Here is a 21436-nt window from a genome sequence, read left to right as displayed (position 1 = left end):
TATATTTAAGTCTTATTAAATAATTTAATAATAAATAACTAAATACTATTTAATAAAAATAACTATAAAAAACTATAAAATAGCTAATATTTTATAATATATTAAATAAAAAAATGATTCAAATATTTTCGAAATTTCGAATTAATATTTATTAAAATAATTTTTAAATGAATGGAAATTTAAAGAAGCAAAATTTATATCACAATTAACTAGAATGAATATCCATATTTTTAATTTTAAAAATTAATTTTTAGAAAAAAACAAACTGATTTGATATTATATCAAAATAGTATATTCAGGATTAAAAAAAAAAATATAAATAAATTTTAATTATAATAAGTATTATAAAATTGTAAAAAAACTTATTTATTAATGTTTAATAATATATAAAAATAATTAAATTTTAAAATTCAATTACTTAATTATAAGAAATTAAATTAAATATAGATTAGTGTTAAATTTTCAAGAATATTCTTAATAAAAAAACTTTAATAATTTCAAAATATAAAATTAATAAAATATAATCATGGAGTAAATATCTAAAAATTTTTTATTTATTAATTTTTTCTAATTATTTATACAAAATTTTGATTTATACCTTTTAAGAATTTCATTTTACATAAAAAAAATCTGATTTTATTAAATAAATTATTTAAAATAATTAAAGAGAATTAATTTAGAAAAAAAAAAATTCTAATAATTTTTTAAAAAAATGAAATTAAAAATTGGCTTATTTATTGAATTAAATATTATTAAAATACAAAAAATAAAGAAGATTAAATATAAAAAAGCAAAGAAATAATATTTTTAATTAAAAAAAGACACTTAGATTATCAGATAAACCTTAAGAAATATAATATTCTAAATTTAAAAAATAAAATTTAATTTTTTTTTAATTAAACATAAAAAAAAATTAGAAATATTTAATAATTTGTAATAATTTTTTTTTCATAATTAAGAGAATTTATTTTTTAATATATTAAAAAATAAAAGTTTTTTCATTTTTAAATTTAAACATAAAATTAGTAACTAAGTTTTAATAAATAATATAATAAATTAAAATTAAAATGATTAATATTAATCTTAGATAATCTTAGAAATCGAAAAAATGAAAAAAGTAAATAATTAAAATTAAACATAATAAAACCGTATAAACTATTTACATATTTAACAATAATTTTATATAAATTACAGAATATTTTCTAGATGACAATTTAATAGTATATATAAACAAAATATTTTAAAATAAAATTATGAATATAATATTTCTAATAATTTTTTTAATTTAACTAAAATAAATTTTCTAACATATTACAAATATTCTGAATGAATAAAAGTATTAATCACAGCTCAAATAATAATTTTAAAATATTCAAATCAAAAAAATAACAATTAAATAATTAGGAAAAAAACCTCTTTTAGTTGTCCATATAATTCTAAAAAAAGTTCCTAAAATAATGAAGAAATAACTAAAACAAGTACTTTAAATGTATTATATTATATTATAAATTCTGATTCTAATAAATAAAATATTACTTTTATTTAAATTTAAATTGATTTAAGTTTTTAATCTCTAACAAATCAAGATTTTATTTATGATATATTTAAAAAAATCTAAAGTCGATATTTTTTTATTTAAAAAATAATTAAACTTATGGTTTGAAAAAGTTAAGAACAAACAAAAATATTTAATAAAAAATACAAACTTAACAAAAAAAAATATCTAGGTTTAATTACAAATAAATATTATGAATAATATATTCATATTAAAAAGCAATTGTATTATTATAAAATTAAATACATTGAACTAGTTATAAAAATAAATTTTAATAAAATAAAATTACATAATAATTTTATTTAAAAAAAATCACAATTATTTTAATTTTGCCATAAGATCTTCTAAATTAGTATCTTCTAATTTACTTTATTCTTCTTCTTAAACTTCCTAAAATTATGAGGAAATAACCTAATTTCCTTCTTCAACATTCTCAATTCCCCACTTGTTTTCCAAATTTTAAAACTATTTAGATTACTCATCTTTTATTTTTTATTTTTTTTCTTCAATTAAACCCAAAAACCCTTTACTTCCTTTTTTTTCTTTTTATCTTTTCTAACAAGCCGCTTCTTTGCAATCTTCATTCGGTTTTATAACATAATTTTAAAAAAAATCGCTTTTAGCATTATACCCTAACAAAAAGGTTAAATCTCCGAAATCTAATAAAAACTTCAAAGTATTTTGTGCCAAAAAACCAGCCGTAATACCCATAGTAGTAGGTAAACTTGCAGCACAGACACCTTCTCTTTTTATATTTTACTCATCTTATTCAATAACGGCTATAGGGCTTGCACATGCAAAACAAGCTGTTTCTCCAGGAATCATAGCTTAAATATGAGCACTCATAGCATCTTCAGAAACTCCACTTTCAAACCAAATTTAATCTAATTCATTACATGCCGTATTTATTGTCATCCTAGCGGAATAATTATCAACACAAGACAATACTAAATTTATTCTACTTTCATTTTTACCACCTTTTTAAATTCTATCAAATAAATGATCAAAACCAGCTTTTTTAATATATGATTTTTAAAATTTAAAAATTTTTACACGAAGATGTAATATTCATATTAAATGCATCTATTTCGATTTCAGGATTAATACTTAAAAGAGTTTCTTTTGCAGCTTGTACTTTAGAAAGGCCGACTTAATGAGGAGTATAGAATAGTCTATTCATATTTGCAAGTTCAACTTTATCGTAATCATAAATCACAAGTTTTCCTATTCCACTACGCGTTAACATTTCAGCTACAACAGAACCTACTCCTCCTACACCTACAATTAAAACTGAACAGTCTCTTATTTTTTCATAATTTTGAACAATACCCATTCTTTTAAGAGCCATTAGACGACTTTAAAAATATGTATATATATATGCATAATTATATATATAAATATATATATAGAAATATAAAAAAATATATTTAAATATATATATATATATATATATATATATATATATATATAACCTATATGGATTGTCGTCTTTTACTTCTTCACTCATTCCTTGGTATTTTTCAAACTAAACTTTTACTAAAGTTTGTATTTAATCATTTATTTTTTATTTTTCTTTTATTAATTATTATAGTTACAAATCCATATTTTTAAAAAAATTGTATATCAAATAAGATATTTTAATAAAAAATTTAATATGATTTAAAATAATTATTATATTTTTATTTATATTTTTTTTTTTTAATTTAAAATAAAATCATATATATAATTAATTTATTTAAATCATTGTTATTTAATATTAAAACATATAAACAATTATATTCTTTTATTTATTTTATTTTTATAGATAACAATATTTTATTATTTATATTATTTTTTACATATTTTTCTGGTCATAAATTATTTAATATTTTGCCTTTGTTTTTTTATTATTGATTAAATAAAATATTTTTAAAAAGTATATATTCTATATACTTTTATTTTGCATATATTTTTATATATTTATTTAATATATTATGAATTAAATTCATTAAAAAAACTTATTAAAGGCCATTAGAAATATAATTTATTACACATTTTATTACAAATCTAAACATAAGAATAAAATTAAAAAATAAACTTAATAAAAATACTAATTTTTATTATTTTAGATTCTATTATCATAAATTATAATCATAATTCATGTTAAAATAATTTTTTTTTTGATGTAATAAATATATTATTATTTTTTTTTAATTTTGTATTTACTCAAAATCGGATTTTAATTTTTTTATATAATTAAAACTATTTACTATAATATATTGAAATTAAAATTAAATGAAAACTAAGTTTAAGTAAAAAAAACTAATTTATTATTTTGAAAAATAGAATAATTAAATAATTTATGAATTTAATAAAATATAAAGTTTCATTTTTTTCTAAAATAGATATTAAAATTTAAAAATGTTAAAAATAATTATTTATATATTTTAATATTTATTTTTTAAAAAAAATTAAATATATATATACAAAATTATTAATTTCGTTAATTGCATATTTTTAAATTATTTGCTAATTAATGAATATTTTACTTCTATAAATTCAAAAAAATTAAATTATTAGTTTTATATAAATAAAGTGAATATATTTATGTATCTATTGTTTATAAATAATTTTTATATACTTAATGAAAATAATATTATTTAATAAAAATTAATATTGCTTGGTTATATAAAAATGTAAAATTATAATTTATTTGTATAAAGAAAATTGAAATTATAAAATATAATATTAAATATATTTTATAAATAACTAATTAATTATAATAGAGAAAATATATTATATTTATAATATTTTATCAGAAAAAATATATTAATAGATCTTTATTTTTTATATATACTGGTATAAAAAAAAAATTGAATTAATTAAAAAAAATAGAAAATATAAAAAATAGAAAATAAAAATGGATTAATAACTTTCTTTAAAATAGAAAAAGTAGTTTCTAAAACAATTAAACACTAATAAGTGACTCTCTAACTAACTTAAAGCAAGTCCCTTGTTTAAAAACGATTACCAATTCAATAAGTCACCTAAATAATACAAAATTAATCAAAAGTAAAAAAAAGTTTAAACTTCACAAAAATTTCCTTAAATTTAATAAATCTAATAATTACAAATTCCCTAATAATAAAATGTATAATAAAGACCATAATAATAAATATCATTACTATAAAATATATAAATTAAATAATAATTATTAATTTAAAAATATAATGATGATGACTAAATCTAAATAAATCAAAACCAAAATGTTAAGTTTCATAATAAAGCTTATGATCTCGAAAAAGGGATAAACCTAGAAATGAAATCGTTAAATAAATATATCTAGTTCAATTCTTAATTTTCTCAAGTAATTCCTATTTTACTTTCTATAAAAACTTTAGACGATACTTAACCTAAAGAACTTAAAACAGATGAAGAATTAGATAAAAACCCTTTCGAAGATAGACCTAATATCGATTTAATTTGTGTAATAGATAATTCAGGATCAATGTAAGGTTAAAAAATAGAAAATGTAAAATAAACACTTCGCCTTTTACTAGAATTAATGAATGATAATGATCGAATTTCCCTTATTTTATTTAATTTTTATTCCGAAAGATTATGTAAATTGACGAAAATGACCCCTTAAAATAAATAGAATTTATTACAGGTAATTGATGGAATATATAGTACAGGAGGTACCAATATATATTCAGGAATGCAATAAGCATTTAAAGTTTTAAAAGATAGAAATTAATAAAATCCTATAAGTTCCATTTTTTTACTTTCAGATGGTTAAGACCCACCTAGCTTACAAAAAATAAAAACTAATTTACCCAATGATTGCTTGACTATTCATTGTTTCGGATTTGGAGATGATCATGATTCTACTTTAATGAACAATATATGTGATTTAAAAGATGGAAACTTTTATTACGTAGAAAAAATAGACCAAGTTAATGAATTCTTTGTGGATGCTTTAGGTGGTATTTTTTCAGTTGTAGCTTAAGATATTTAAATTGATTTTAGTCTTAATATATAAGATGCTAATTTCCAAAAACGCTTCAAATAATGTTAAATATCTAAAACTTATGGAAATATGTTTAAATGCGTTAACTAAAATTCACATTTCTAAATCAATATTAATTAACTATTATCAGGAATTACCAAAGATTTCATTTTCGAAGTCACTATTCCTCCTTTATTAATTTAAAGTTTATAAGATTTCGAAAGAAATGTTGAACTTATAAAGGCTAATGTAACTGCTATACCTGTAAATCCCTAATATACTACTTCTGTAAATAAATAATGTAATTTAGTTTTAACCTTATTTTTAGAAAATGAAAAAATTTACGAAGATTCTGAAATTAACCAAAATGTGGAGTTTAATTATTTAAGGGTTAATGCCGCAGAAGCAATCTAAAGTGCAATATTTTGTGCAGAAAAATAATAATATGATTAGGGAAAGGCCATTTTATAAAATATTATTGAAAAAATAAAGGTTTCGCATCCGAATAATATATCAAAGCTTTCTTAAATTAAAAATGATTTGATAGAATGCTAGAAAAATTCAGAAAAATCTATTTATAATTTAAATGGTAAGTGCAAAATGATGTAAAACTTTAAAGTTAATATGAAACAATAGTCAGCAGTTGTTGATTATAACTTTTGTAATTAAAATAAAATGCAATAAGAATTAGTTAATTATGCTAAAAAAAAATGTGAATATTATAAATATATATATATATTTTTATTATTTTACTTTTATTATTATTATAATTTTTTGATTTTTAAAATATTATATTTTTATAAGTAATTAAATAGAATAATATATGTTTTATTATTTAAATTAAATATTGATTTAAATTCAAATAATTATAAAAAATTAAAAATCATATAAATATTATCAAAAAATTAATTATTTTTAAAAAATAATCATCATAAATTTTTTAAAAAATATAAATAAATACAAAAAATATTTAATTAAAATGAATATTCAATTATTTTTATTATTATTAATTCTAATTTATGCAACTACAACTGTAATATCATCAGATTTTCCTCCTTTAAACCTAAGTTTATTTTCCATCGCTCTTTTTGCAAAAGGTGAATTGTAAGCTGGATCTAAAGAAAGTCTGAAAGCATATTTAGCAATAATTTCAGCAAGCATTTTAATGTCATTAATAATTTCATTATTTTCCCAAAAAGGTTTAATACACCCTAAAATCTATTCTTCATTAATATTATCAAATATTCCATCAGTACCTTGAACAATTAAATCATTATCTTTAACCTAATGTTAAAAAATCAACGATTAAATCGGATCATCTCCCTCAGACCCAATTTAATATGGAAAATTAAATGATTTAGTCTATTCTTTGCTCACAAAAATGGGATTTATTTATTCATTTTCTTTCCTATAAATTATATATCCACTATCCCCTATATAACTAGAATATAATATTGGTTTATTTTCATCTAATGTTAATATGGAACATGTTGTAGAACCTTGAGCTTTTGTGATTTTATGCGAATCAATAATTAATTATTTAGGATTTTTTAAGTAAAGATTCTTATTTTAGTTAAAATTTTATTAAATATTTCTTACCAATTCTTTACTATAAAGACCTGGGTCTATTCCATATTCAGCCCAACCACCTACTCCATCAGCAACACAACACAATTGACTGTTGCAAAAATAAGCATCTTCACCTCCTTTATGAACTTTTTCGGGATGAGGAATATTAAAATGTTATGAAATAAATTAATTTATTTATTATTCCGGATTTAGTGATTTTGAAAAAGATTGTTTATTTATTTGCTAAGCTAATTCTTATATTCTTAAAAAACTTTTTGCTTGCCTTTATAATCGAATCATTTTTTTAAAAATATTATTTTTAATAAAAATATATCTTTTATATTTAACTTTTTTTAATAATAAATTTAAAATTAACTTTTTATTCTAAAATTAATTACAGTATAATTATTTTTAAAAATAAAAAAAAATATACAAATCAAATTAGTTTTTAATTTTTATAAAATATAATTCTTTTTTATTTTAAAAATAAATATGAAAACTAAAATACAAAAAATAATTAAGTATTTTATATTCGATATCATCAAATTATGTTTTAATTTTAAAAATTTACTAAATTCAATATAATTTACATAAAAATAATTATTTTGAATATCTAAATTATATTTAAAAATTATATTCATTTATTAAAATAATTAATTATTTATTTAATAATTAATAAATAAAAAAAATTATATTTAAAATGTAGAAATTATAAGATTAAGTTTATGTAATTATTTGTTTTAAATGAATTTAATAATATATTTATAATAAATAAAAATTTTAAAATAGATAATATAAAACATTTATAATATTAAAATAAATTTTATAATTAATATTTATAATTTAATATTAATATATTAATATATTTAATTATATATTATTTAATTATAAAAACTTAATAATTTAAATTTTAAATAATATTTATTATTAAACTATAATAAATAGCTATAAAAACTTAATATATACATTTAAAAATAAATTAGAATTTATATTTAATAAACAATATTAATCAAAAACATATAAAATTAAAGTATAGTTAAAATTTTAAAATATACTAAGTGTTTTATCAATATTTTTATAATTAAAATAATTTATATTTTAATTTAAACTAAATAAAAATTGGTAATACTATATCTTAAAAATAATTAAAAAAAAAAATGAGCAAAAACTATATTGATACAGATGTATAAATGTCATTTTAAAAAATATTAGCAACAGGTGATAAAAATTAAAATATAAATTTAAAAATAAATTAAAAAAAGGATATATTCCAGCTCCAAGAAATAATCATGTATCATCATTTATTTAAAGTAGAGGCCTTGCATTTATTCATGGTGGTTATGACAAAAAGTCTGAATATAATGATGCATATACATTTAATTTAAGTAATAATATTGATAAAAAGAAAAAATATTAATTTAAATTTACATAAAAATTAAAATAAATCTAAATAAAACAGAAGAAAAAAAATGGGAAAAAGTAAAAATATAATTAAAAAATCCTGATAGTTTAAGATTTGTAGGGCATTAATCTCTGCACTTTCCATTTGATCATTGTAATAATAATGTAATGATGTTTGGTGGTTGGGACGGAAGCAAATATACAAATTAAATAATTGTTATAAATATACAGACTAATTAAGTCCGTCAAAGTAATTATTCTGAAAATGTGCAAAGTTTAGATATAGGACATTAAAAAAATACTAAATCTACTTTAGAAGGAAAACTTTTCATGTAATAAGATTCCCCTTAAAAAAAATAAAATGTTGATAATGATTTGGGTTTATCAAATGCTGATTAGCACGAAATTTAAATTAAAAAATTATAATAACCTAATTAATTATGTCCGCCAGGCGTTAGAGATCATACTTTAGTTTATGATTATACTAAGAATTAAGTCGTTTTGTTTGGCGGATGGGATTCTTTTAAATTTTAGTTCGGATGTAACGAATATAACTTTTTATGGACTTTAGATTCTAGTATTTTTTTAGCTTAAATTAATTTTATTAAAAATAAAATGAAAAGAATGGAATTGGCATAAAGTAAAAACTTTCGGAGATATACCTTCAGGAAGAAGAGGTCATACATGTATTTTTTTATAAAATCCTTATAGTTTAATAATTTTTGGAGGTAAAATATAAAGAAAAAATATAAATATAAATATATATATATATATGTATATACATATATATGTATATATATAAGGAATTCATGGATATAATAAATTAGTAAACGATTCTTATTAACTTGATTTGAAAACTTTTTTTTGGCGAAAAATTTTTTAAAAAGAAAATTAATTTTATCCATAATCTAGAGCTTTTCATACTGTGAATAAAATTAAAAGCAAATTAGTATATATTGGAGGAATGTTAAAAAATTAATAAATTACAAATTAAATTGTTATATATGATTATTAATAAGATTTTTGGACTGAGCTTGAATAAGTAAGTCAATAAATACCACCATTTATGTTTCATACATCAATAAATACTTAAGAAAATGAGTATTTTTAATATTTTTTTATACTTTATTATTGAACAAAAAACAGAATATATTTATTTGGTGGTACAACTATAGATGAAGAAAATGGCAAATAAAAAAACTAAAAATTAAATGAAATTTATAAACTAAAATTCGAATTTGATAACGAAGATGATGATGTGTATCTTTTTTAATAAAACAGCTTTGTATTTTTTTTATTAAAAAAAATAATTTTTTTTTTTTTAAAAAAAAAAAGTAAAGTCCAAAAAGATATTAAAAAGAAGAATAACTGCATTGGAATATGATGGCTTTTCCTAATTTAGAATAAGTTTCTTAAGATAAATAAGAAAATTAATAAACAGAATATTCATAATAAAATTAGAAATCAAAAGTGAGTAAATTTTATTAATTTAAAGATTAAAATAGTTCAGATAATTGCTAATAAGATGAAAAAAAGTTTGATGATTCTGATGATTTTGCATAAAATATTAGAAATAAACATAATTAGTTTAATAATAAAGTACTCTTTGAAGTTATTGAAGAAAAAAAGAAAAATAACATTAAATAATAACAAAATGAAGGTAAAAAATTAAATGAAGAAGAATATGAAGAAGAGGATGATGACTCTTGTGAGAGTAAAAGAAAAGATAATAATGATGATGACTTTAATTATTTCAAAGAGTAAGGTCTAAATGAATATGAAAATGAATGATAAACAAAACAAAAAATATTTTTAATATGCGTAAATTAAAATTATAGATATTAAAATCTATAAATATATTTATATAATCTATATAAAATTGTTTTAATATTTGATTAAATTTAAAAAAAATTAATAATAAACAAAATATAGTAAAGAATAATTAAAACTTGCAAATAAAATAAAATTAAATTTTATAAAAAATAAAAGATATAAAAAATATTATTTGAATATTTATTTAAGTTATCAAATATTAAATTAATCAGATAAGCCAACAGTAAAACTGGTTAATATAATCCCTATATGTCATTTAGTTTTAGAATCGACAAACTCTGCACTTTCAAAATTATATGGATCTGCATTTGCGACAAAAACTTTTCCCAAAATAAATTGATTTTCTCAATTATAAAGTAAATAATCTATTTTCAGTGTAAAATTTTGTGACTTAACTTTCTCAACAGTTAAATTTCTTAAATATTTTGTATGTCTTACTTAATCTTATTAAGCTATATGGTCTTTTTTAAAAGGTCAAACTGAGGTGCTGTTGCAGATACATACACACCGTTTTTAAAAATCACCTATTTATTAGATATAAAAACCTTGTTTTCCAGTTTTAAATCTTAAATTTAATATTTTATTATATTAAATCAGTTTTATTTTCTTTTAAAATATCTTTATTAAAATTACATGTTTAAAATATTTTTTATTTATTATTATTAAATATAATATATGATTTAATATTTTAAAATATTTATATTTTATTAAGTGTTAATTCTTATTGTTTTTCTTTTTTCTTTTTGTTGTATATTTATTTTTATTATAAATAATAACAATTTTATTAAAAACTTAATATTTTTTGTCATATTAAATAATATAATTTCTTAATTTAAATAAATTGAATCAATTAATTTTAGAAAAGTTTTTAATTAATTATTTTAACTAAATTATTTAAATATAAATAATATTTTTTTTAAAAAAATATTTTACACAAATTAAAATAATAGTTATTATTATTGATATTTTATAAAATATTTATTTCTTATTTTAAAAACAGTTATTTATGGAATTAATATTTATTTTATCAAATAAAAATAATATCAAACTATAATTTATTAACATATAATTTTTATAAATATTTATGTTTTTAATTAATTATTTTATAAATTATTTAAATATAAATAATATTTTTTTTAAAAAAATATTTTACACAAATTAAAATAATAGTTATTATTAAAGATATTTTATAAAATATTTATTTCTTATTTTAAAAACAGTTATTTATGGAATTAATATTATTTTATCAAATAAAATAATATCAAACTATAATTTATTAACATATAATTTTTATAAATATTTATGTTTTTAATATTTATTATATATTAATTCATAAAATAAATAACTTTTTTTTGCTTAATTTATAATCAAAAAATATAATTCAGAAAAATAATATATAGATTTCAGTATTTTATTCTAATTAAAATATTAAAATAACATATAATGGGTTGTTGTTAATCTTAAACAAATGACATAGAATAGGAATAAAATATTAAGGTATTCATTTATATTTAATATTAAGATATAAAAAAGTGAAAAATTAATACAGAAAACTAAGAATTAGCTAATATGTAAAAAAACATTTCATAAAAATAAATAGAATAAAAATTATAATCTTAAAACACATAAAATGAAAATTAAGAATTTTAGAAGAATAATTCTGTAATTTTATAAAAAAATAACTTGAAGTTATAAAAATAATAAAAATAACAAAGGAATAATTTTTATTAATTAAATAAATATTAATTAGAATTAAAAAACAAAAAATAATGACGATTATAAAATTTAAAAAGGAATGGTTCGTTAGAACAATTAAAATATACTTGAATTTTATTAATTAGGAAAAGTTTTAGGAGAAGGTTTTTTATTATTTTAATAATAAAAAAAAAAATATATATACAGGAGGTTTTGGAATTGTATGTTTAGTAACACATAAAACAACAGGTATTATAAGAGCAATGAAAATGATAAAAAAAGAAAAATTAAATAAAATATAAGAAGATTAATTATTTGAAGAATTAAATATTGTTAAATAAATAGATAATCCATATATAATTAAAATTTTCGAACATTTTGAAGATGATAAAAATCATTATTTAATTACTGAGTAAGAATTATATATATATATGTAAATGTATATAGATATATAAATATATATATATATATATATATATATATATATATATATAGAATTAAATATATAAATATTTATATTTTTATATATATACATATTTATTTTTAAATTATAATTATACAAAGATATTGTACAGGTGGAGAACTTTTTGAAAGAATTAAAGACGTTAGTCCATTTACAGAAAAAGTAGCTGCAAATTATATGAAATAGATATTATCAGCAATATCTTATTGTCATTTCCATAAAATAGTCCATAGAGATTTAAAACCTGAGAATATTCTTTTTGATAAAAAATAGTCAAACAGTAATTTAAAAGTTATTGATTTTGGTGCTTCTACTAAATTTAATCCTGATTAAAAGCTTACTAAAAGAATTGGCACGCCTTTTTATGTTGCACCTGAAATTTTAACGAAAACTCCTTATGATGAAAAATGTGATGTTTGGTCTTTAGGAGTTATTTTATACATAATGCTTTGTGGGTATAATTTTTTATATTTTCTTTTATTTTAAAAATTTGTTAGTTATCCCCCTTTTTTTGGTTATAGTGATTAAGAAATATATGAAAAAGTTAAAAAAGGAAAATATGAATTTTATTGTAAAAATATTATTGATAGTATATATATTTATTTACATATATTATTATAGCTGAAGATTGGAATTTTATTTCAAAAGAAGCTAAAGATTTAATATCTAAAATGTTGCAATATAATCCTATTAATAGAATTTCAGCAGCAGAAGCATATGCTCATCCTTGGATTTCTTAAAATAGAAATGTCGAATAATTGGATGATAAAATAATGAAAAAATTGTGTTAATTTTAAGCCAAAAGCAAATTAAGAGCCGCTATATTATAACTGATGGCAAATTAAGTGATTAATACTTAAGAAAAAGAATAAATGGTTTAATATTTCGATAGTTTAGATACAAATGGAGATGGTATGTTATCTAGAGAAGAATTAATTTAAGGTATTTTTTAATTAAAAATTTATAAATATTTTAAAAGGATATACAAATTTTTTAAACGGTGATTTTATTAAAGCTTAATAAATTGTGGAAGATTCTTTTAAAGATTTAGATCTAGATGGATCTGGAAAAGTTGAATTTACAGGTAATTTATACTTTTTTTTTTATTTATATAAATTATTTTTTATATAGAATTCTTAGTAGCGTCTTTATAAAAAGAAAAATTATAATCTAAAGATAGAATTGAATAAGCCTTTAAATTAATAGATTAAGTTTTTATTTTATATTTTATAAATATTAATATAACGAAAGGATAATAATGGATAAATAACTAAAAAAGAGTTAGAAGATATTATGGGTGGAATAGTTTTAAAAGAATAAGTTTGGAATAATTTATTAAAAGATTGTGATTAAAATAACGATGGAATGGTTTTTTTTTTTTTTTTTGATATTAAAAATAATTTTAAAAGATTTCACTTTCAGAATTTGCTGATTTATTAGTAAATTTTGCAAATAAAAAATAAATTATTTGAATAAATTTATATATGTAATATTTAGAAATAATAGGAATATATTTTATTTATATTTTTATTTAGTTTTCATAAGATAATAAAAATATTTATGTTAATAATTTAAATTTGAATTTTTCTTTATATAAAATAATATAATAATAAAAATTTATAATTTTCGAATAAATTTTAAATATTATAAATGAATAAATTGTTATAATCTAATATAAAAAAATATAAAATAAGGTAAAATAAATGTTTGTAAAAAATTAATGTGCTAATACATTTTTATTTATTTTAAATAAAATAAAAAATATTAATTCAATTAAATATTTTCTATTTTTATTTTTATTTTTATAAATAATATAAGTAATTTTAGTCATTTCATAAAATAAATAAAAACTTTTGATGAAAGAAAATATATTTTATTAACCAAATTTAGGACGTATTTTTTAAAAAAAATCTAAAATTTTTATAAAACTAATAAAAATAAGAATAATTTAATTAGTTACATGCAGACTAACAAAACAAAAATAAATAAAGCTTGTAAGATTCATAAGTATAATTATATTCAAGTTCAGTACAAGATTGTAAAAGAAAATAAAAGCCAAAACATGAAAAAGGTTTTTTTCGATATAAAATATTAATTTACTTTAATTCTAAATAAAATTTTATTTAAATTTAGGCCACTAATATGATTTCTTGAGAATACCTCCGAATTGGGAGTTAGCAAAAATACATGCTGTACTTAATTATATAATTAAAAAATATTAAATAGCTTTAAATTAAACAAAAAAATAGTAATCAAGGGAAACGAAACCAGAATTGAAATCAGATTTAATATAAGACATATGTTAATGTTGTGGATATGAAATAGTATATATATATATATATAATATTTTAGTATAATATTTATTTAAAAATTGAATTTTAAAAATAAATATATAAAATTTAGTTTATATAAATAAAATAAAAATTATAAATAAAAATAAAAAAAGTAAAGGTAAGCGATTGGTTTAAATGTAGATTTAATAGAATTAGGTTTTTTAGGTTCTGGATTTCCTCTTTTCTATAATTATTTAAAGAATTGTATAGCAATGTTAACAGTTTTATTTTTAATCTAAGGAATTCCCAGTATAATATAAAATGTTAAAGGAAATTTTTGCCGTTACACATCTTTAGAAGCTTTCGAACACGCCCATCACCAAAAAAAGCACCCCAAAGAGAACTACAAAGAGCTTTGCGTATTTAATAGTATAGTAAAATATTCGATAGCAAACATAATAGATGAGCCAAATAATTCTTCTTTTGCTGTTTGGTCTCTAATTGCTATGATTTGTTAAATCCTAATGACTATTTATTTCAGAAAGTAGCAAAAAGATATGGACTGTATTGTTGATGAAAATAATATCACACCTGCTGATTATAGTGTATTAGTATAGAATATCCCAAAGGATATGCCTAATATTAAAGATACTTTAAAAAGACTTTTTACTTATTAATCTAACCCAAAATAAGATATTAGAGTCTCAAAAATAGTACTCATTTATGACATAAAAGAAATTATTGAAATCGAAGAAGAAATAGACGAAATAGTTAAAAATAAATAAAAAATTCTTAGTTAAAAATTTGACTTAACTAATCCTGAAGTACTAGAACTAGACCATAAAATACATGAATTACATAATTAATTACATAAAATGGAACGTGAAGTTGAACATAATGCTAGTAAATTTACTGGACAAGCAATAATTAGTTTTGAAACTGAACAAGGTATATAAATATGATTATTTTCTTAAAAAAATAATTAAATATATATTTTTTATTTATAGAAAAAAACTTAGTTTTAGAAAATAATAGCATTAATTTTTTTAAAAGATTCATCAATTATTTTAAAAATGGATAATCAGTAAAATATAATACTGCTTTATATTTGAAAGATCGTCATTTATATATATAATAAGCACCTGAACCTGCAGAAATAGATTGGGAATTTGCCCATTGTTCTACCAAAGAGAAAATAATTGCAAGAATAGGTACTAATCTTTTAACCATTTTACTCGTTTGCGTTTGTTTTGCTGTTATAGCTTTACTCTCTTATCTCTAATCAAAACTTATTGATGAGGCGTATGAATAATTATTTGAAGAATAGCTTAAACATTAAGAGAAAAATAAAAAGGATGAAGTTAACTCAAGTCGTTTATATTTTATTTATCCTATTTCTTTCTTAATATCGTTTTTAATTGTTATTTTTAATAAATTTTGTTTACCCTTCACTATACATTAGATTGTCGATCATGAAAAATGGCTCACAAAAACTAACTTAAATATTTCTTTTGCAAGAAAACTAACTCTTGCATTGTTTACTAATACTGCGCTTATTACCTTTTTTGTTGAAATTATCTTTTTCAGAAATTATTATGGAATTGGAGGAGGAATGATATATGGAGAATATTTAGTATTTATTAATAATGCTATTATACCAGCTCTTGCTTGGATTATAGACCCTTGGAGTATTTGGAAAAATTTCAAAAGAAATAAAGAATTGAAAAAAGGAAATTAATCAACTTTAACTTAAAAATAAGCTAATATGTATTCGTTATGAAATTAAAAAAATATTTTTTTATTTTTTTTAGATTAATGGAGCATCCTGATTATGCTATGGGTAAAAGATATGCTGATATAATGAAAACTATGTGGTTTACATTTTTCTATAGCCCTGTTATTCCTATGGCTACTGTTTGGTCAATTTTAGGAGTTATTCTTTATTATATTACTGATAAATATAATCTTATATACAGAAGAACTGTAAAGGAAAGTATTGGAAAAGGTCTTACTATTGAAATGATAGAAATGGTTGAATATTGTGTTGTTCTTCATTGTGTAATATTTTAAATAATCTTATTATAATATTTATATATCATTTATTTTAGTTCGGAAACTTCTTCTTTAAATATTAACTATTTGGTACTTATGAACTCTCAAATTTAATTTTATGTTGTGCCACTTTATTAATAAGCATTTTGCCAATGCAAGAATTAAATGATTGGCTATTCCCTTCAAATTCTCAATCAGAATAGAAAAATTATAGAGAAGTTGAAATATACTTCGATTCTGTAATTTAAAAATATAAATATTTTTTAATTTAAAATTAAAAAATTAGGATTATGATAGAGAAAATCCTGTTACACGTAATTATGCCTTAAAAAGTTTAATGATGACAAGAAGTAGTTTATATAATAATATATTTTATTATATTAATTTTAAAAATATTAAGCATTAACAAAAAAATTGTAAACTTAAAAATTTTGATGGAGTATTAAGAATATTTAGGAAATTTTTAAACCTTATTTATATTATTTCCTTACAATTATTTCTATTTATTATTTAAAAAAAAATGATTTTTTTCATTATATTATTTTATTTAATAAAAATTAAATTCGTAAAATAGCATAATGTATATTTTGATAAAATTATATTAGTATTAAATAAAAATTACAATAATTTTCTAATACAAAAATTTATATTTATATGAAATCAATAAAAATATATTAGTTTTATATTTTTATTTAAATAAAAAAATATTTAAAATAAAAAATGAACAAAGGCAGAATTTTAAAAGAAGCAAGCGAAGCTTCAAAAATAAGAGAAAAAGATAATTTTATATTACTTTTTGATGAATCAGATATATACAAATGGAGAGCATTTGTATTTGGTCCAGAAGATTCTGCATACTCAGAAGGAATATTTGAAATAAAAATAAATTTGAACTAAAATTATCCTATATAGGCGCCACAAATGATTTTCAAAACACGCATTTTTCATCCAAATATTCATTGGGAAACAGGTGAAATATGGTAAATTATTTAAAAAAAAGAATTAAATTTATTTATAAAATTATAAAAATAAATAGTCTTGATATTATCAAAGATTAATGGACTCCAAGTTGGACTTTAGAATCTCTATGTAGGGCAATATAATAACTAATGAGTAATCCAAATGCGAATTCACCTTTAAACTGTGATGCAGGTATACTTTGTTTTATTATAGAAAGATTATATTTAATTTATAAAGGAAATTTAGTTAGAAGTGGGGATATGACTGGCTACATAAGTTTGGCAAGAATGTTAACTGATGAATATGCTATTAGTAAGGAGGAATTCAAAAAAATGATATAAATATAAGATTAATTGTAAACTAAATCTAATAATATATTAAATGATTAAAAGCAATGAGTTTTTTTTAAATTTAACTAAGATTATAATTTACAAATGTATAATATATTTTTTATATTACTTTTTATTATTTTAGAATTTTTTTTTATTTTATATATATATTATTTTGAAAGTAAAAATTATTAAGTTTCAAAATATTAAACAATCATCTTTTTTTTCTTTTATTTTTTGTGCTCTTTAGTATATTATTCAATTTATTTTATAATTTTTTATTAATATTCAATTTCTACTTATTTTTAATATAATTATTTATTTAAATCTTCCTTTTCTTATTTATTAGGTTTATTTTATTAAATGATATTTTATTATTATTATACTTTCTACTAATATATTTATTATTATTATTATTATTATTAATATTATTATTTATATTTTTATTCTTATAATTATTATTATTAATAATGCATTTACAATTTTTATTATTTTATATCTTCTTCGTCCTCTTCTTCTTCTTCATATTATTCTTCTGAATTTATCGAAATTCTTTTTTTTTATTTGGACTTATTTTAATCTTAATATTAATTTAAAAACTCTTATTCTGCCGGAATAAGAGGTATTTAAATAGGAAAACTTTTATTAATATTAGGCATTTTATTTCTCATAGGAATAAGAGTCCAATCGTAAATAAAATCAAAGCAAAACCCTTCTTTAAGAAATCTTTCTTTTAAGATTTTTCTTAAATATGAGTAATCCGGTTTTTCTTCAAATTTTAAACTTTTACAATAATTCAAAAATGTTTTAAATTCAATAGGAATATCCTTTAATAATTTTCCATATCCTAAATTAATTTTTAAATCTTTTATTTTTTAACATTTCTCTTCTTTATTTTCTAAATCAATGCCTTACCAAGGTAGTTTTCCTTTCAAAAAATAAATTAGCATATAGCATAAACTTTCTAAATCATCTCTTCTTGATTATTCATATCCTTTATGACAATTAATACTTGCATATCTTGTGGTACCTTTAAAAAAATATTTATTATATTTTTTATTTTTTACCAATTAATGTTTTTCCATCTCTAAAAGAAATATGTTCAAATGTTTTTGGGTCTCTATATTTTTTTGATAATCCGAAATCAATTATTAGAATTTAGTTAGCTCTTTTTCCTTATCCTAATATAAAATTTTCTGGTTTAATGTCTCTATGTATATAAGATTTAAAATGAAAATATTCCAAATCTGAAAGAATTAAATCTGCAATCATTAAAACAGTTTTTAAAGAAAATTTATTTCCGCATTGAACAAATAATTCTTCTAAATTATTTCCTAATAATTCCATTACAAGAAAATTGTAATCACCTTCTTGTCCGCACCTTTCATTAAATTTTTATATATTTTTTTAACGAAATTTATTTTTTATAATATTTGGAAAAAAAATTAAATTTTCTATTCTACCAATACATTGTTGGAATTCCAATCCCTCCTTGTAAACTTTAATATATTTTGCCTTCATATAAGAGCTTAATTTTTTGTATGATTAAGCTTGTTTTTATTTAATTATTATTTTACTTAATGATGCATGGATTTTAATTCTTCCATTTTTATTGCAACGTATGTGTTATTTTATACATTTTTTGCTAAGTAAATTGATCCAAACGTGCCTACTCCTATTCTGTTAATTAATTTATATCTTCCACATATTCTCAGTTCGTTTGTACTCATTTTTATGTATATTTATTTAATTTTTGTTTTATTTTAGAGAAAAATTAAATATTTAAATATTAGTTAAATATTATATATTTAAATTAATAATAAAAATGGATAAAAACTTCGGTATATTATTTATTTAAGAAATCAATATTTAATTAATTTTGTTCTAGAAATAAATAATATAAATAAAATATATTTAATATATAATTCTATTAAGGCAAATTGTTTAAATTCTAATAAATATTTATACATATTATACTTTGTAAATAAATAATTTCGAATTTAAAATATAAAGTTTAAAAAAATATTTAAGCTAAAGGCTTTTTATAAATAAAAATTTATTAAGATTTTTGATTTTTCATCAAAATAATAATTTTATAAATAAAATGGAAAAATAAAATTATATTATATAATATTGTTTTATTAAATACTCAAATTATTACAATTCGTTTTTTTTGTTATATATATACTTCTTCTAATTGTATATATTTTATAATATAATATCTTAACTAAAAAAAATATCATAAAATAATATAATATCTTACTTTTTCAAATGCAATAAATAAAATAAAAACACATATATATTTATAATATGTATTTTTCTTTTAAAAATAAAATAATCAAAAAGGTCCAGAAAGACCAATGGTTCCACAAGCTAATCTAGCACCAGCATGCCCAGTAGTTTTTGAATCATCATGACCTCCTTTTCCCAAATCATCTTCATCAGCATGAACAACAAATGATCTTCCTAATACAGAATTAGCTCCATCTAATTTAATAAGCTTATCAACAATGCTAAATTGAGCCTATTGACCTTCAACAGCTTATATGTTTCCTAAATCACCTACATGTCTTTCGACATCATGAGGACCTCCGTGAGTTTTTTAGAAAGGATTAAAATGAGGGCCTGCAGTTTTGCATCCTTCTGTTAAATTTCCAAATTAATGAATATGAAAACCATGTAGACCAGTTTTTAAGCCATTTACTGTTGCAGTTATGGTTACTTAATCTCCTTATTAAACAAGTTTAACAAGTCCACTTACTCCAGAACCACCATCGGGATTGAGAATACATATTGCATATATGGGAGCGGTATCTGCCATTCTTAATTCTAGTTTTTTTTTTCTTAAAATTATTATATATAAAATATTATTTTATTTCTAAAGATATTTTTTATATTTAGTAATTTTTATTTTAAATTGCTAATTTTTTTATAAAATAAAAGATTTATATTAAAAATAATTTGTAAATAATATAAATATATATATAATAATAAAAAAATTAAAACTTATATTATAAAAAAAATATTTATTTATATTAATTAAATTAAAATAAATAACATATAAAATTTATACATAATATAATAAATTAAATATAAAAATAAGTAAATAAAGCAATAAAATATATCCTACATAAAAATAAATTAAAATAAAATTATTAAAGATTATAATTTTTTTTAAAGTATTAAAATAAAAATATTATTTAAAAAAAAATATTTATATGTATATATATATATATTATAATAAAAATAATTAAAATATAAATATCAATAATTTATTTTAAATAATTATATAAAAAAATGATATATTTTATATAATTA

The 21436-nt window shown here is 17.9% G+C and overlaps 7 protein-coding genes across 7 annotated transcripts, besides 19 other annotated features; 3 read left to right on the top strand and 4 right to left on the bottom strand. All coding sequences in view use genetic code 6, as the record gives it.

The window, feature by feature from the left end:
- Positions 1–1867: 1867 nt before the first annotated feature.
- Positions 1868–3062, bottom strand: IMG5_086170 (ubiquitin-like modifier activating enzyme 5, putative; the record flags this gene model as incomplete). Its single annotated transcript, XM_004035801.1, has 3 exons — positions 1868–2568; positions 2609–2910; positions 3028–3062. The coding sequence occupies 3 exons, from the start codon at positions 3060–3062 to the stop codon at positions 1868–1870; spliced, it is 1038 nt and encodes a 345-aa protein (XP_004035849.1).
- Positions 2919–3025: a microsatellite.
- A 1113-nt stretch (positions 3063–4175) lies between the features above and the next one.
- Positions 4176–4212: a microsatellite.
- Positions 4213–4419: 207 nt separating this feature from the next.
- Positions 4420–4455: a microsatellite.
- Positions 4456–4853: 398 nt separating this feature from the next.
- On the top strand, positions 4854–6082 carry IMG5_086160 (von willebrand factor type a domain protein; the record flags this gene model as incomplete). Its single annotated transcript, XM_004035800.1, has 3 exons — positions 4854–5066; positions 5205–5844; positions 6036–6082. 3 exons carry the CDS (start codon positions 4854–4856, stop codon positions 6080–6082), a joined length of 900 nt encoding a protein of 299 aa, XP_004035848.1.
- A 290-nt stretch (positions 6083–6372) lies between these two features.
- Positions 6373–6413: a microsatellite.
- A 117-nt stretch (positions 6414–6530) lies between these two features.
- IMG5_086150 (protein phosphatase, putative) lies at positions 6531–7412 on the bottom strand (the record flags this gene model as incomplete). Its single annotated transcript, XM_004035799.1, has 2 exons — positions 6531–6827; positions 7143–7412. The coding sequence occupies 2 exons, from the start codon at positions 7410–7412 to the stop codon at positions 6531–6533; spliced, it is 567 nt and encodes a 188-aa protein (XP_004035847.1).
- Positions 7413–7733: 321 nt separating this feature from the next.
- Positions 7734–7789: a microsatellite.
- Positions 7790–7879: 90 nt separating this feature from the next.
- Positions 7880–7942: a microsatellite.
- Positions 7933–8000: a microsatellite.
- A 269-nt stretch (positions 8001–8269) lies between these two features.
- IMG5_086140 (hypothetical protein) lies at positions 8270–9555 on the top strand (the record flags this gene model as incomplete). Its single annotated transcript, XM_004035798.1, has 4 exons — positions 8270–8330; positions 8375–8497; positions 8572–9241; positions 9317–9555. The coding sequence occupies 4 exons, from the start codon at positions 8270–8272 to the stop codon at positions 9360–9362; spliced, it is 900 nt and encodes a 299-aa protein (XP_004035846.1). The 3' UTR covers positions 9363–9555.
- Positions 8338–8371: a microsatellite.
- Positions 9260–9314: a microsatellite.
- Positions 9273–9314: a microsatellite.
- A 783-nt stretch (positions 9556–10338) lies between the features above and the next one.
- Positions 10339–10371: a microsatellite.
- A 611-nt stretch (positions 10372–10982) lies between these two features.
- Positions 10983–11056: a microsatellite.
- Positions 11057–11210: 154 nt separating this feature from the next.
- Positions 11211–11659: a microsatellite.
- A 482-nt stretch (positions 11660–12141) lies between these two features.
- On the top strand, positions 12142–18485 carry IMG5_086130 (protein kinase domain protein; the record flags this gene model as incomplete). Its single annotated transcript, XM_004035797.1, has 21 exons — positions 12142–12205; positions 12249–12453; positions 12606–12959; positions 13002–13075; positions 13126–13446; positions 13484–13588; positions 13636–13715; positions 13756–13990; positions 14199–14498; positions 14638–14696; positions 14754–14828; positions 14951–15725; positions 15785–16544; positions 16589–16835; positions 16886–17068; positions 17116–17179; positions 17560–17809; positions 17866–17981; positions 18027–18144; positions 18301–18367; positions 18468–18485. 21 exons carry the CDS (start codon positions 12142–12144, stop codon positions 18483–18485), a joined length of 4470 nt encoding a protein of 1489 aa, XP_004035845.1.
- Positions 12462–12578: a microsatellite.
- Positions 14912–14947: a microsatellite.
- Positions 16837–16881: a microsatellite.
- Positions 17519–17550: a microsatellite.
- Positions 18486–18519: 34 nt separating the features above from the next.
- Positions 18520–18585: a microsatellite.
- Positions 18586–18931: 346 nt separating this feature from the next.
- Positions 18932–19725, bottom strand: IMG5_086120 (hypothetical protein; the record flags this gene model as incomplete). The annotated part of the gene is made up of 5 exons (XM_004035796.1): positions 18932–18965; positions 19034–19148; positions 19186–19499; positions 19582–19646; positions 19696–19725. The coding sequence occupies 5 exons, from the start codon at positions 19723–19725 to the stop codon at positions 18932–18934; spliced, it is 558 nt and encodes a 185-aa protein (XP_004035844.1).
- Positions 19726–20362: 637 nt separating this feature from the next.
- On the bottom strand, positions 20363–20973 carry IMG5_086110 (copper/zinc superoxide dismutase family protein). Its single transcript, XM_004035795.1, has one exon. It carries the CDS (start codon positions 20937–20939, stop codon positions 20457–20459), a length of 483 nt encoding a protein of 160 aa, XP_004035843.1. The 5' UTR covers positions 20940–20973; the 3' UTR covers positions 20363–20456.
- Positions 20972–21015: a microsatellite.
- Positions 21016–21436: the final 421 nt, after the last annotated feature.

Source organism: Ichthyophthirius multifiliis (genome assembly GCF_000220395.1).
Source record: "Ichthyophthirius multifiliis unplaced genomic scaffold scaff_1120509250634, whole genome shotgun sequence".
Classification (NCBI taxonomy): Eukaryota; Ciliophora; class Oligohymenophorea; order Hymenostomatida; genus Ichthyophthirius; species Ichthyophthirius multifiliis.
The sequence above is the reverse complement of the archived record's forward strand: the minus strand, read 5'-3'. Positions and strand labels throughout refer to the sequence as shown.